The sequence below is a fragment of the Nicotiana tabacum genome, chromosome 14, assembly GCF_000715075.1.
Source record: "Nicotiana tabacum cultivar K326 chromosome 14, ASM71507v2, whole genome shotgun sequence".
NCBI lineage: Eukaryota > Viridiplantae > Streptophyta > Magnoliopsida > Solanales > Solanaceae > Nicotiana > Nicotiana tabacum.
The window spans coordinates 1327112-1340078 of NC_134093.1; the positions used below are offsets into that span (position 1 = coordinate 1327112).

The 12967-nt window shown below is 37.4% G+C and overlaps 2 protein-coding genes across 3 annotated transcripts; one reads left to right on the plus strand and one right to left on the minus strand.

Annotated features, from left to right (window-relative positions):
- Positions 1–268: 268 nt before the first annotated feature.
- Positions 269–4060, plus strand: LOC107789397 (probably inactive leucine-rich repeat receptor-like protein kinase At3g28040). 2 transcript variants are annotated; one of them, XM_075229168.1, is made up of 3 exons: positions 270–495; positions 603–2040; positions 2434–4060. In XM_075229168.1, the coding sequence occupies exons 2-3, from the start codon at positions 710–712 to the stop codon at positions 3917–3919; spliced, it is 2817 nt and encodes a 938-aa protein (XP_075085269.1). In that variant the 5' UTR covers positions 270–495; positions 603–709; the 3' UTR covers positions 3920–4060. The 2 variants fall into 2 exon arrangements, with proteins under 2 accessions (XP_075085268.1, XP_075085269.1); XM_075229167.1 differs by having other exon boundaries at positions 269–2040.
- An 801-nt stretch (positions 4061–4861) lies between these two features.
- LOC107828315 (eukaryotic translation initiation factor 3 subunit H-like) lies at positions 4862–12185 on the minus strand. Its single transcript, XM_075229170.1, has 12 exons — positions 12040–12185; positions 11860–11942; positions 10047–10163; positions 9846–9949; positions 9535–9601; positions 7729–7862; positions 7562–7610; positions 7059–7130; positions 6874–6975; positions 6717–6784; positions 6058–6210; positions 4862–5206 (listed from the first exon to the last, which is right to left on the minus strand). Exons 1-12 carry the CDS (start codon positions 12047–12049, stop codon positions 5149–5151), a joined length of 1017 nt encoding a protein of 338 aa, XP_075085271.1. The 5' UTR covers positions 12050–12185; the 3' UTR covers positions 4862–5148.
- Between the last annotated feature and the right edge of the window lie 782 nt (positions 12186–12967).

Below are 12967 nucleotides of genomic sequence, written 5' to 3' on the forward strand. Positions count from 1 at the left end.
AAAGCCGGATCCAAAATTTGAATTTTATGCGTTCAACTTCTGAAAAATTTAATATTGAAAACATTATATTGTTAAAATTATGAGTTCATATCTACTATTTGTTTATTTTTTAGATGATTTTTGCACATAAATTTATATTCTGTACCAAAAGTACTGAGTTAGGATGAATCCGACACTGCTACGCTGGATCCGCTCCTCGGGACTAGAAGCCAAAAAAGGAAAGAGGAAAGAAAACTTTTTATCACTCCCTAAAACACAAGGACCACCACTAAAGTACCTATCTCAGTCTTTCTTTTTCTCTATCTCTCGTGAATATAGTTACTTCATTTTCCATCCACCTTGTAACACATGAATATCTAACAATAATCCCAAACTCAAGATTCATTCATGAAATCTGTACTCCACTACCTAAATTCACACCCTTTCTCTAACTATTCTCAACTGAACATTTGTTTTCTTCTCTTGTAGTAGGAACTAAAAAAACCATATGAAAATGTGGGTTTTTTCTGGTCCTTCTTGTTTTCTTATCTTCATACTTTATGTTGGTTTAATATATGGATCTTTAGCTGATGAAACTTTGCAACTTAATGATGATGTTTTAGGCCTCATTGTATTCAAATCAGCTCTTCTTGATCCTAACTCAAAACTCTTATCTTGGAATGAAGATGATAACTCTCCTTGTGCATGGGAATTCATCAAATGCAATCCAATGAATGGTAGAGTTTCTGAACTTAACTTAAATGGCTTAAGTTTATCAGGAAAGATCGGTAGGGGGCTCGAGAAGTTGCAGTCGTTACAGGTATTATCTTTATCAAACAACAACTTCACTGGTCCTATTAGCCCTGAATTAGGTTTGTTAATAAATCTTGAAAATCTTAACCTTAGTCAAAATGGCCTATCAGGAAATATTCCTGCATCTATTTCAAAAATGACCTCCTTACAATTTCTTGATCTCTCTGAGAATTCATTATCTGGACCTGTCTCTGATACCATATTTGATAACTGTGGTAATTCGCTACGTTATCTTTCTTTATCTGGGAATTTTCTTGAAGGTGCATTTCCTACCACAGTTTCCAAATGTAACAATTTGAATCATCTCAATGTTTCAAGAAACCATTTATCTGGTGACCCGGGATTTTCCGAGGGACTCTGGGGATTGACAAGGCTAAGAACATTAGATCTTTCACATAATGAACTCTCTGGATTAGTACCAAATGGTGTTTCACTTTTACATCAGTTGAAAGAGTTTTTGTTACAAGGGAATCAATTTAGTGGAGAGTTACCTTCTGATATTGGATTTTGTCCACACTTGAATAAGTTAGATTTGAGTGAAAATCTATTCACAGGAGCAATCCCAGAGTCAGTACAAAAGCTCAATGCTCTTTCTTTTCTAACTTTATCCAACAATATGATAAATGGAGATTTCCCTCAATGGATAAGTAACATGAGCAGCTTGGAATACTTAAATTTTTCAGGTAATAGTTTAGAAGGGTCATTGCCTGATTCAATAGGAGACTTGAAAATGTTGAAGTACTTGAGTTTATCTGGTAATAAATTGAGTGGAAACATTCCAAAATCTATGGTTTATTGTACTAGTTTATCGACCATTCGGCTAAAAGAAAATGCATTGACTGGTAGCATTCCTGAGGGACTGTTTGGTATAGGATTAGAAGAAGCAGATTTTTCAAGAAATGAGTTAAGTGGTTCAATTCCCCCTGGTTCTGGCAAATTATTTGAATCACTTCAAGTTCTTGATTTATCTGGAAACAATCTTACTGGAAATATTCCAGCTGAAGTGGGACTTTTCTCCAAGTTGAGATATTTGAATCTTTCTTGGAATAATTTTCAATCAAGATTGCCTCCTGAAGTTGGATATTTTCAGAATCTAACGGTGTTAGATCTTCGATACAGTGCTTTAGTTGGATCAATTCCTGGTGATATATGTGATTCTGGTAGCTTAGGAATTCTTCAGCTTGATGGAAATTCATTGACTGGACCTATTCCTGATGAGATTGGAAATTGTTCATCCCTCTACTTATTGTAAGTACAATTTTCTGATTTCTCTTATTATATTATTCAGTACTGTCAAATGAAGGGGGCCTTGGCGTAACTGGTAAAGTTATTGCCATGTGACCAGGAGGTCACGGGTTCGAACCGTGGAAACAGTCAAACAGCCTCTTGCAGAAATGCAGGGTAAGGCTGTGTACGATAGACCCTTGTGGTCCGGCCCTTTCCCGGACCCCGCGCATAGCGGGAGCTTAGTACACCGGAATGCCCTTTTTGTACTGTCAAATGAATGTCATAGTAATTTATTCATCAAAACTCATTTGATCAATTTCATAAAAGAGGATGTCCTTAGTCTTTATAGTTTCTCTTTGCTTTCTTTATTTTACTATAGTCTTGAACTGAATGCCAAAATTTGCTAAATTGCAGGAGTTTGTCTCATAATAACTTAAGTGGCTCAATACCAAGGTCTCTTTCAATGTTGAGGAAGCTCAAGATTTTGAAGCTAGAGTATAACCAATTGAGTGGTGAAATACCACAAGAGCTTGGCAAATTGGAAAATCTTCTGGCTGTTAATATATCCTACAACAGGCTCGTTGGACGGCTTCCATTTGGTAGTATATTCCAGAATTTAGACCAGAGTTCATTGGAAGGGAATTTGGGCATTTGTTCACCCTTATTGAAAGGTCCTTGTAAGATGAATGTGCCAAAGCCTTTGGTTCTTGATCCTTATGCTTATGGAAACCAAATGGGAGGTCAAAACCGGGGCGATGAAACTTCAAGAAGCAATAGCAAAAGGTTCAAACACCATAGATTCCTTAGTATTTCATCCATTGTTGCAATCTCTGCTGCAGCTTTGATCGCGGTTGGAGTAATGGTGATAGCCTTACTAAATGCTTCTGTTCGAAGGAAGATTGCGTTTGTTGACAACGCCTTGGAAAGCATGTGCTCAAGTTCTTCTAAATCCGGGAGCCTAGCCACAGGAAAGCTAGTGTTATTGGACTCTAAAACATCCCCGGATTGGACAAATAACAGTCTTGAATCAGTCCTAAACAAGGCATGTGAAATCGGTGAAGGTGTTTTCGGGACAGTTTACAAGGCTCCATTGGGAGGAGAAGGAAGATTAGTAGCTATCAAGAAGCTTGTGACATCAAAGATACTCCAATATCCTGAGGATTTTGATAGAGAAGTCAGAGTTTTAGCAAAAGCAAGGCATCAAAACCTGATATCCTTAAGAGGGTATTACTGGACTCCTCAACTTCAGCTTTTAGTATCAGATTATGCACCAGAAGGAAGTTTACAAGCCAAACTGCACGATAGGCCATCGTCTTCACCTCCACTGTCTTGGTCCAATCGGTTCAAGATTGTGCTCGGGACAGCCAAGGGACTAGCACATTTGCACCACGCGTTTAGGCCAGCAATCATTCACTACAACATAAAGCCTAGCAACATCCTCCTTGATGAGAATCTCAACCCGAAAATATCAGATTTTGGGCTGGCAAGGCTCGTGACAAAACTCGATAAACATATGATAAGCAACAGGTTCCAGAGCGCACTAGGCTATGTAGCACCTGAATTAGCATGCCAGAGCTTAAGGGTGAACGAAAAGTGCGACGTTTATGGTTTTGGGATGTTGATTCTTGAAATTGTGACAGGGAGAAGACCAATTGAGTATTGTGAAGACAATGTGTTGATACTCAATGATCATGTGAGAGTGTTGCTTGAACAAGGGAATGTTTTGGAATGTGTTGATCCAACATTGGATACATATCCTGAAGAGGAAGTTTTGCCTGTTCTGAAATTGGCTTTGGTATGCACTTCTCAAATACCATCAAGTAGGCCTTCAATGGCTGAAGTGGTTCAAATCTTGCAGGTCATCAAAACACCTGTTCCTCAAAGAATGGAAGCATACTAAACATGTTACAAACTTCATTGTCTTTTAATTTTGTCTCGTTTGTTCCTTTTTCTTGAACTTATCCTGATAAAGTTTATGGGTTTTCGATTATCTGGAAATTATTTTGGAATTAAATTTACTGGTTTGTTGCTCGTACAAAAAGAAGGTAGCCATTTTAGTGAAAGGGGATATAACGTTGCAAGTAACTTGTTATGTTTGTATTTGTTCTTTTGTACCTAAAGCATTGCCAGAAATCACTTTACATGATACAGAATGGAATCTGTGTTTAAAACTATCTTTATCATGCCTTTTCCTACCCCTTCTTTTCACCTTCTTTTCTGATGCCATCAAAGGGAGTTTGCATTTCTTCTTTTTTTTATTCTTTTTTTCCTGCAGTTAGTAGTGAAACATCTGTTACTACTTGTTGATTGTCTTTGTTTCGATTTTCTGATTGCATTACCTAGTGCTAATTTTGTATTTTTGGTTCGGTTATCAGATCGATTTGCTTGTTATTGCCCCTCCCCTTTCACTTCCTGAGCTGAGGGTCTACCCGGGTATGTTGTTGTAGTTAGTAGTGAAACAATAAATGAATAAGCTTTTTTTTTTAATTCTCAAAATTCAAGAATCGCAATTCCAACAACTTCTATGATTTTCATAGACGAGTAGGAAGAATTTTATGATTATTAAATTCTTATATATTGGACTAGCCAGGGGTGTGCCATGGGAAAAAATCATCTTAATTTTGTGTCGAAATGCCAAATCAGACTATGCCACTATGAATTTTGTCCAGTGCGCCGCATGTTTAACATTTTTCAGTGTCACAAAATCTCATGTTTCTGAAAAATTTCCATCAATACTTTACCATAGCCAAATCGCAGAACAGGAACAAACAATTAAATCATATGAGGTGAAGCAATCTGTTCTTGCTCACTGCAGCAATGAGGGAATTCAAAACCATTGATCTAAAAACAACGAAGTTATCAACTCGGAGATCCTTACTCCTTTACATACTCGATGTAGTTGTTCACATTTATAAGTCCGACAACAAGATCGTAAGATATTTGCCTTCAATTTCATCTAATAGGTTTATAGGCTACACCTGATTGTTCATGACAAAAAATCTGAAAATAATAAGCTAAAGAAAGAACCGATCCTACACAGGAAAGACCATTCTCTTTCCATGTCAACTCAGTTTTGAGAAAATAACGCCACAAAACTTTTAAGTTACAAATTGCCCCCTCAAAACTTCCTCAGTTCTCGTGTAGAGCCTTCATCAGATATAGTCTACTGAAGCTTTGTCCCGCAACACTGCAAACCGCATACAAACATATTCATGATCAGAAGAACGAAAAATTACAGAACGAAAACCACGAAGAACAAGAAATTTTAAATGGAAGTCCTAAATCTTGGTTGTCAAATGAGAAGCACTGGTAGCAAAAGTGACAAACAGAATTAAAAGCACACCACTTATTTTATCTAATCAATAATTCTTTATAGTACTTTGATCTGACCAGCAACCTCCAAGTAATTTGGCAGCTGCCAGTCAGAATACCAAGTATTGTTTGCACAATCAACAAACTGGTCTAGTTCCTTGGAGAGCTAATTTCCATTGCACCAAAAAGGACACCAAGCATCTAAAAAGATTTGAAAATGTTGAACACATCCATCAGGTAAAAGTTTCCGGCCTCACATTCCTATACTCATGTATTCCTATTACAAGAGTTCTCTATTTCTGTTTTTCTTTTTTATATATTTTAATCTTCTTTTGGAGGGGGTGAGGGGATTTTGGCAGAAATTTATAGAGGACTCTCAGATATGCATACCCATACCAAAAATCCACGTATACAGGTGGACATCTTAGTTTATCCTCAGTGGTCATGGATAATGCAACAAAAATCCATATACTAATGCAAAACACACACATTTGTAATGCCACACCGCAAGACAGGCCGCCTTAATCTAATAAAATACATCCAGAGAAAATGCTCTCTATACATGTGTGTGTATGTGTGAGGGCAAAATTTTAAAAACATGAAGCACTCAAGGTCCATCATTTGCCCGGGAAGAAAAGAGATCAGCAAAGAGTCAGCATAATTCAGCCATCATGTGTCAAACTCAGATATAACGGCAAACAATAAGCACTCAAGGCGGTAACTTACCCATTAATCTGGTTGCAGTAGTTTGCTATTTGATTAGTTATGAGAAAGCTATCCAACCGCGAGGGCTCTGGAAGTGGCTTAAAGATGGGATTAGAGGGATCCTCCTCTGGCAGAGGTTCTTCTCCTGCGGCTTTGCGTGCCATGTTGTCAGACCTGTAATGGACAGAAGCCAGAATTAGATGGATATAATTATATATAAACAAGGACCTCTGATTAGACATCATGATTTGCAAACGTTACCAGAGCATAGCTCGCAAAAGAATCAAACTTGACTACAAGGTAGACTACAAGCATTTAAGGATCTAAACAGCAAATTCCATTCTCAATTTGTGGCAATTGGTCAAGACCTTTCTCCTTCCTATCCCTAACATATAATTGTCTGCTAAAGTTGTCTAATAATATTTCCTGAATAGCCAAATATATTCCATCTCCGGAAGTGTCAAGACTCTAACTTCTTAAGCTTTTACTGCATATGAACTAAGGCAGGAGCTGTCTTGTTGAAGCCTAGATGATCAAGTCATACTAAGCTTTCCCCAAAACTGTTGTAACCCTTCTTTCAAAATGTCCTAAAAAAGAGACAGCTACTTTTTTTGTAATAAGGTTAATGAAGTACGTCAAAAATGACAACTACTTGAATATGCCCAAAAAAAAAAAGATACCTCCTCTTTTGAAGCCAAGCTTGCTGCTGAGCTTGTTGACGAGAAAGATTCCGGTAATAGAATTGGAACTGCAAATAAAGTGTTAATCTTAGTGGACCATCACTCGTATATGAATGCAAGAAAGCAAAAGATTGAACTAGGAATAGGAAAGACAAACCTTCTGCTGTTCCATTGACAAGTCATCCATGCATTCAATCAAAAATTCCACATTCCTCTCCAAATATGGATTGGTTGACAATTGTAGCCGTTCATAATCACACTGACACACATAAAAGAAAATCCGGATTACAGTTTGCCAACATATACGGATATGAGTATTCTGCCAAATTTCAGTTACATTACCTGAGTTACAGGTGTATCAGGCTCCAGTTCAGTCATAAAGGCACTAATGAGTGCGGAATTTGAAACTTTTATCTGTCAAAACAATAGAAAATTAACTTCAGCAATGAAATAGAAGACTTTTCCAGAGTTCCTGACCTAGGGTACTATGTGCTTTTACTAACACCAGGCAGGCAGGATCACTGCATGGTGTTACTCAAAACAATGTATAATTCCAAGAAAACGCATGGCAAAGCATCGCATGTAAATATCAAATCTAATCCTAAAAGGAAGAAGATTTTTTTTCAAAAATCAGATAAAAGGAAAAAATGCTACTAAATCAGAACTATATCTCAAACAACTTATCTTCAAATCAATACAACTGTCTTTTACATGCAAAATGGTAACAGGCTATGAAGCAGTGAACAATATTCTATCGATAAAAAATCTAGCAGAGAAAGATAGTATCCACATATGATGACATAAGTGCCAAAAGTAAACAGGATAAGGAAGCATTAGAAGCATACCGGTATCTCTTCAAAGATGTCAACCCATGAAAGATTCTTTTCTCTCAACCTAGAACAGTAAAACAATATCAGCAATTACAATTTGTTTACTTCTACTTCAATGGTACCATAAACATACTTCTCTTGAGAGGGAAAGATAAAAAGGAGCAACTCAAGAATAAACATACTTTTCTCCAGTAAAGTTGTTACTCTTGTAGAGTTCCATGAAAGAGTCCGAAAGCTTCAAGGCTTTCAAAGCTAAGACACCTTGGTTGGATCTTGAAGGATCGTAGATTATGCAGACACAACGTTTTATATTCTCCTGTAATCACAAACATCATAGCGTCTAAGTACAATAAATTGTTCAGATATATAGTTATTAGTTAAAAACAAATAATGCAAATAATCCAGCCAAAATATAAAATACAATTACTATTTAGGAGAATATCAGTAAGAGGACTTTTTGTTTACAGTATAGAGTGTTTCATCTTTCAAAAAATCAACATATAGGGAAATGCTAGTAGCTTTTCCATCCGAAAATAATACATAAATTAAGCTTGGAAGAAATAACTAAAGCTTGTGACATTTGACTTTGAAATCTTTTTCACAGATGTTTAACTCGAGCAGTTGGTCAGAAATTGACTTTTTGAGCAGCGTTTTGGTTCCCTCAAATTCCTAAATAGGATACATTTCTCATGTTGCTTTAAATACAACAACAACAACCCAGTATAATCTCACTAGTGGGGTCTGGGGAGGGTAAAGTGTACGCAGACCTTACCCCTACCCTGAGGTAGAGAGGCTGTTTCCGATAGACCCTCGGCTCCCTCCCTCCAAGAACTCCCCTACCTTGCTCTTGGGGTGACTCGAACTCACAACCTCTTGGTTGGAAGTAGAGGGTGCTCACCACTAGAGCAACCTACTAGTGGGATTATACTGGGTTGCTTTAAATAGGGTTTCATAATCTTAGTGGGTTGGGTTTTCCCTGCTAGAGAACCAGCAGGAGATTAGTACTGAAATGCATAGCGATGAAAGCTCATTTATGCTAGAGTCAACCTGAGCACGAGCCCTGCACACCAACATTACAAAAAGAAAAGGTTTATAAAGCTAAAGTTTTTACTCCAGCAGATGTTGGAGTGGCCATAAAGCAGCTATCTCATTTTGGTTATGGATGATCCCTTTCTATTTCTTCCAAATTCACATTTGCTAAACTTTGAAACTCAAACTTGACTCTTTTTTAGTCCAATTCCATGAGCTTTTCCTCATCCTTGTCTATCAAAAAGGTCACTCCCTTCATAGGTAAATATCTTTACATGTTACTTAAAGGCCAACAAATAAATAACCAATTTCCATTTGCTCTTTGACCAGAGTAAACAGTTACTAGTTATACTAAAATATGTTGTCGGGGTGATTCACTCACTAAATTTTGAGTCTTAAACCGCAAATGCACTTCAGGGCACTAGTCTTGCAAATCTGCAGAGCATTTCAAGGATACATTGGTCTTTTCAGGCATAGAGTCCTAGTGTTTAAACTTTAAACCAAAAGGGTACAACAGTTATTGCAAATCTTTCTGGGACGCCTTGAAGTCTTGTACTTATTTAGGATCCCTCTAAAAGTTCGTCCTTCTCCCTTCTCTTTTTAGGGCCAGCAAGTATATCTTAGGTCACTGCAGACACTATGACTTTTCAAGTGAAATGTACTACCATATTCGAAAAGCTCCATCAGTAATTCAGCAAAACTCAATTTGGGGTGGGTATAATTTACAAAGATCTCATGACAGAAAAAGAAAGCATCAAACCGCTGCACCTTGCAAAATTCTGAACTGGAAAACGCTATACTAATAAACATGCCAAGACAAAATCAAAAAAGGGAAATTCTGTAGTGGCAACCGAGTATCCATACCCCAGTTATCAGCACAGAAACTGAACCAAAGCAAGAATAACTTAACCACTGAAAAAAAGAGGTTCAGAATCCAACAAAGAGCTGGATAAGGATACCTGGTAATTCATGAAGGTCTCTATCAGTTCCACAGTCTGGAAAGAACCAAATAAAGTTGATTGGTACCTGGAAAATAACCACCGGTGAGATTCATATTTGGGACAAATTATTAATGAGGTAAAAGTTAATATGACAATCTGTTGGAAGAAGGGACCTGGCAAAAGCATTCCTTGTTACCTCATGAATTTAAAGCTAGGAATGGAAGTACTATAATAACTTGCCCAAAAACAAACATATTTTCTTACTTAGAAAGAAGAGCCAAATGTCCTACCAAGATTAAATAATGTCTAGCAGTCAGAAAGCATCTTACCAACCAACGGTGTTGTTGTCAACATTAACCTCCCTCAGGCATCTCATCATCTCAAGCTGATAATTAGCACCCTCAGCTTCTATCTCCTCATCTTCTTCACGAACCTGAGCAAGACAGACGTGAAGAAAGCATTTGGTGACATAAATTCAAAAAACATTTTTCTGTATAAATAAGAAGCGTGAAAACCAGAATTCAACATACCGGAAAGGGAAAACAGTTAGTGACTTCAAGAATGCTCCCAACATCCAATCCAAGAAGTTGCCCAGTGACTAAAGCTGGTGAAAACTCCTGGCAGTGCTTTATTATTTTCAAAATAACCTGTAGAACACAGTTTACTTCAGGAAAGTACACACGAACAGGCAGTCCAAGATGCACATGTACTACAAGAAGAGAGAACAAATCTTTTTCCCACCCATATTTCCCAGTGCTATGTGGCATCTCTAGAAACATGGTAATACAACATTAAGGGTATAGATAAATATTTCCCAAGGGCTTAGCTCAAGTGCCAAAGGGTTGAGGGACTTGTGACTTAGGCCACAGATTCGAGCCTTGCGCCAACAAAACCTGGTATTTACATGGAGAAAGGTAAAGGGACGGGCCCATTATCACCGAGCTTCGAGGGCTGTGGTTGGTCCCAAGGTTGTCCCTAGACGGATTTCTCGGTCATTAAAAAACTATACATAAATATTACTCCCTCGATACCATTTTACATGTCCTACTATCACTTGTCATTGTACTCGTCCTTTCTCAATAGGTATAACACTCTTTATTTAAGAATACCCTAAATACATACCTCAAATTCTATTTTCGACCCGTTAACCACCAGGAATCCAGATGCCCCCAGGACCTTATCCAATCACACCAACTAGTTCCAAAACATAATGCGGACCTGCGCGAGGCTTTAAATCACATCAAACAATGTCAAATTCATGAATCACACCCCATTCCAAGCTTAATGAACTTTAGAATTTCAAACTTCTTCATTCGATGTACTGCACAAATAGGGCAAAACAGATTTTATCGGTTAAATATGAACTATAGAATCCCTTTGATAGAAAGGTAGATTCTTGCAAAGTTCAAAATTCACTTTAGATCACAGGTTCAAATCCCAAGTGTGACACTTTAAATTTTTTTGAATCCCCTTGTATGAATTTATGGCTCCACCCCTAACTCCAGCCAACAAAGTATAGGATGATAGAAACATTTCACCTAGTGTTCTCCATCCTAGGATCTGAAACTTGATTCGCAAGGGGGCTGCAAGGCCACCCCCTTTGGGGCAAAAGATCACTCAAATTGTTTTTCCTATGACGGTGATGTCTAGGCCAACTTGCACGTAACTCGAATATTACACGGGGTACCTGCTACCTCCCACTAGCACAAATACCAGTAAAAGACCAACCTCTTTGGGGCAAGATATCACTCAAATTGTTTTCCCAATGACGGTGGTATCTTGGCCAACTTGCAAATACCTCAAGTATTCCACAAGGCACTTGCTATCTCCCGCTACCACAGTACCAGTAACTATGTCCACCAAGACATGGACATATAGGAAGAAATCACCTAGTGTTTTTTGCTTTAAGCTCGGATTTGAACATGAAACCTCGTGGTTCTCAACTCACGTTATTGACCACTAGACCAAACACTTGGGCGCTTCTACTTTTGAGTTGGATTTGCCAACTTGCACGTACCTCAAATATTTCAGGGGGCACCTGCTACCTTCCACTAGCACAGGTACAATTAACATTGTCCACCAGAGCTTGGACATGTGGAGAGCAATCAGGTAGTATTTTTTGCCTCCGCTTTGAAGCTGAGACCTCATGGTTCTCAACCCACCTCATTGACCACAAGGTCACACCCTTGGGTGCTACTACTTCCAAGTTGGAATTCGAGGATTATCACTGAATCAACAAGGAACTCTTCCAATTGAGCTATATACAACTTTATCTATGATTTCATTGGCTAAGTATAACATAAACAGAAAGAAATATAAGAAAGAGATAGCAGGTCGTAATACCAGCCCTTCAATCTGAACAACCCTGAGTGGCGGCGCAGCAGCCTCCTCTGTAGCTGCCACTTGCAAAAACGACCGCCCTGTTGCTGCATCAAATCAAATTGAAAGGGGTTAATTGCTAAACTACACATATTGCACACAAAAAAAGTACTCTTTTAGAAGTGGAAGCAAAATTATACGTACGATTTGCCATTGACGAAATCGGTGAGAGAAATTAGGTAGAGAATTTGATTGTGCGAAATCTTACGCTCTGCGAGAAAAAGTTCGAAAACCAAAGCCCTAAATTCTGGAGGGGTTTTGTTTATTTGTTGGGATGAGATGGGAGAGGAATTGTCATTAATGGGCCGGTCCATTACTGGCTAGTTAAAATGGCATGGCGTAGCCATTTTTACGGCTGGATATCCAAAAATAGCCACCATCGCTAATGTGATCGATTTCTAGCCATTTTAACTTAAAATATATTAGTAAATGACATAATTGCCCCTGTCCTTTTTAACGTCCTTAGTTACTTTTCATTTTTAATCGCTCTTCTCTTTATTTTTATATCATTGTACGGATTTCGCTTTCGTGAGAGCAGTTTCTTCGAATTTAGTCTGGGTTTAGGTTCAATTTTCTTCAAATTTATCTGGGTAAGTGTTGTTTTTACAATAATATGTTTGAATTTTCGTTGTTATTGTTGTTTCGTTAGTTTTAAGTTTGATTTTCGTACTGTTAGTTTTAAATATTTATGGTATTTTAATATTTACGGATTTTTTTATCTGTTCAGTAGTTTGTCTTATTTCTGAAAATTTTATCATTCTGTTATTAGTTTTATGTTGTAATATTGTAATCGTTGCGTAATTTATTTTGATAAGTATATTATATGTTGTATGAGCTTTTATTATATACTAGAATTCATTTATTTTGAAAAAATTGCTTCTTACTGATAATTTTTAGCTGTTTTTTTGTTTTGTTTTTTGTTTTTTGCATGTTGTATTTGATTATGTTTTAATGATAAACAAATAAAGTATTTGTTTGTGGAGTTTTATTTTTGCAATAAATTTGGTGTAGTATATTTATACGGAAAATCTATCTTCTGAAGGCTTGTTTTCCAGTATTTTATACTGGATGA

Coding starts and splice junctions, on each gene's coding strand:
- LOC107789397 (XM_075229167.1), top strand. CDS start 488: ATGAAAATGTGGGTTTTTTCTGGTCCTTCTTGTTTTCTTATCTTCATA. Junction 2,041..2,433: donor TGTTCATCCCTCTACTTATT/GTAAGTACAATT, acceptor GCTAAATTGCAG/GAGTTTGTCTCATAATAACT.
- LOC107828315 (XM_075229170.1), bottom strand. Junction 7,863..9,534: donor AGACCTTCATGAATTACCAG/GTATCCTTATCC, acceptor TTGTGATTACAG/GAGAATATAAAACGTTGTGT. Junction 7,611..7,728: donor AACAACTTTACTGGAGAAAA/GTATGTTTATTC, acceptor TTACTGTTCTAG/GTTGAGAGAAAAGAATCTTT.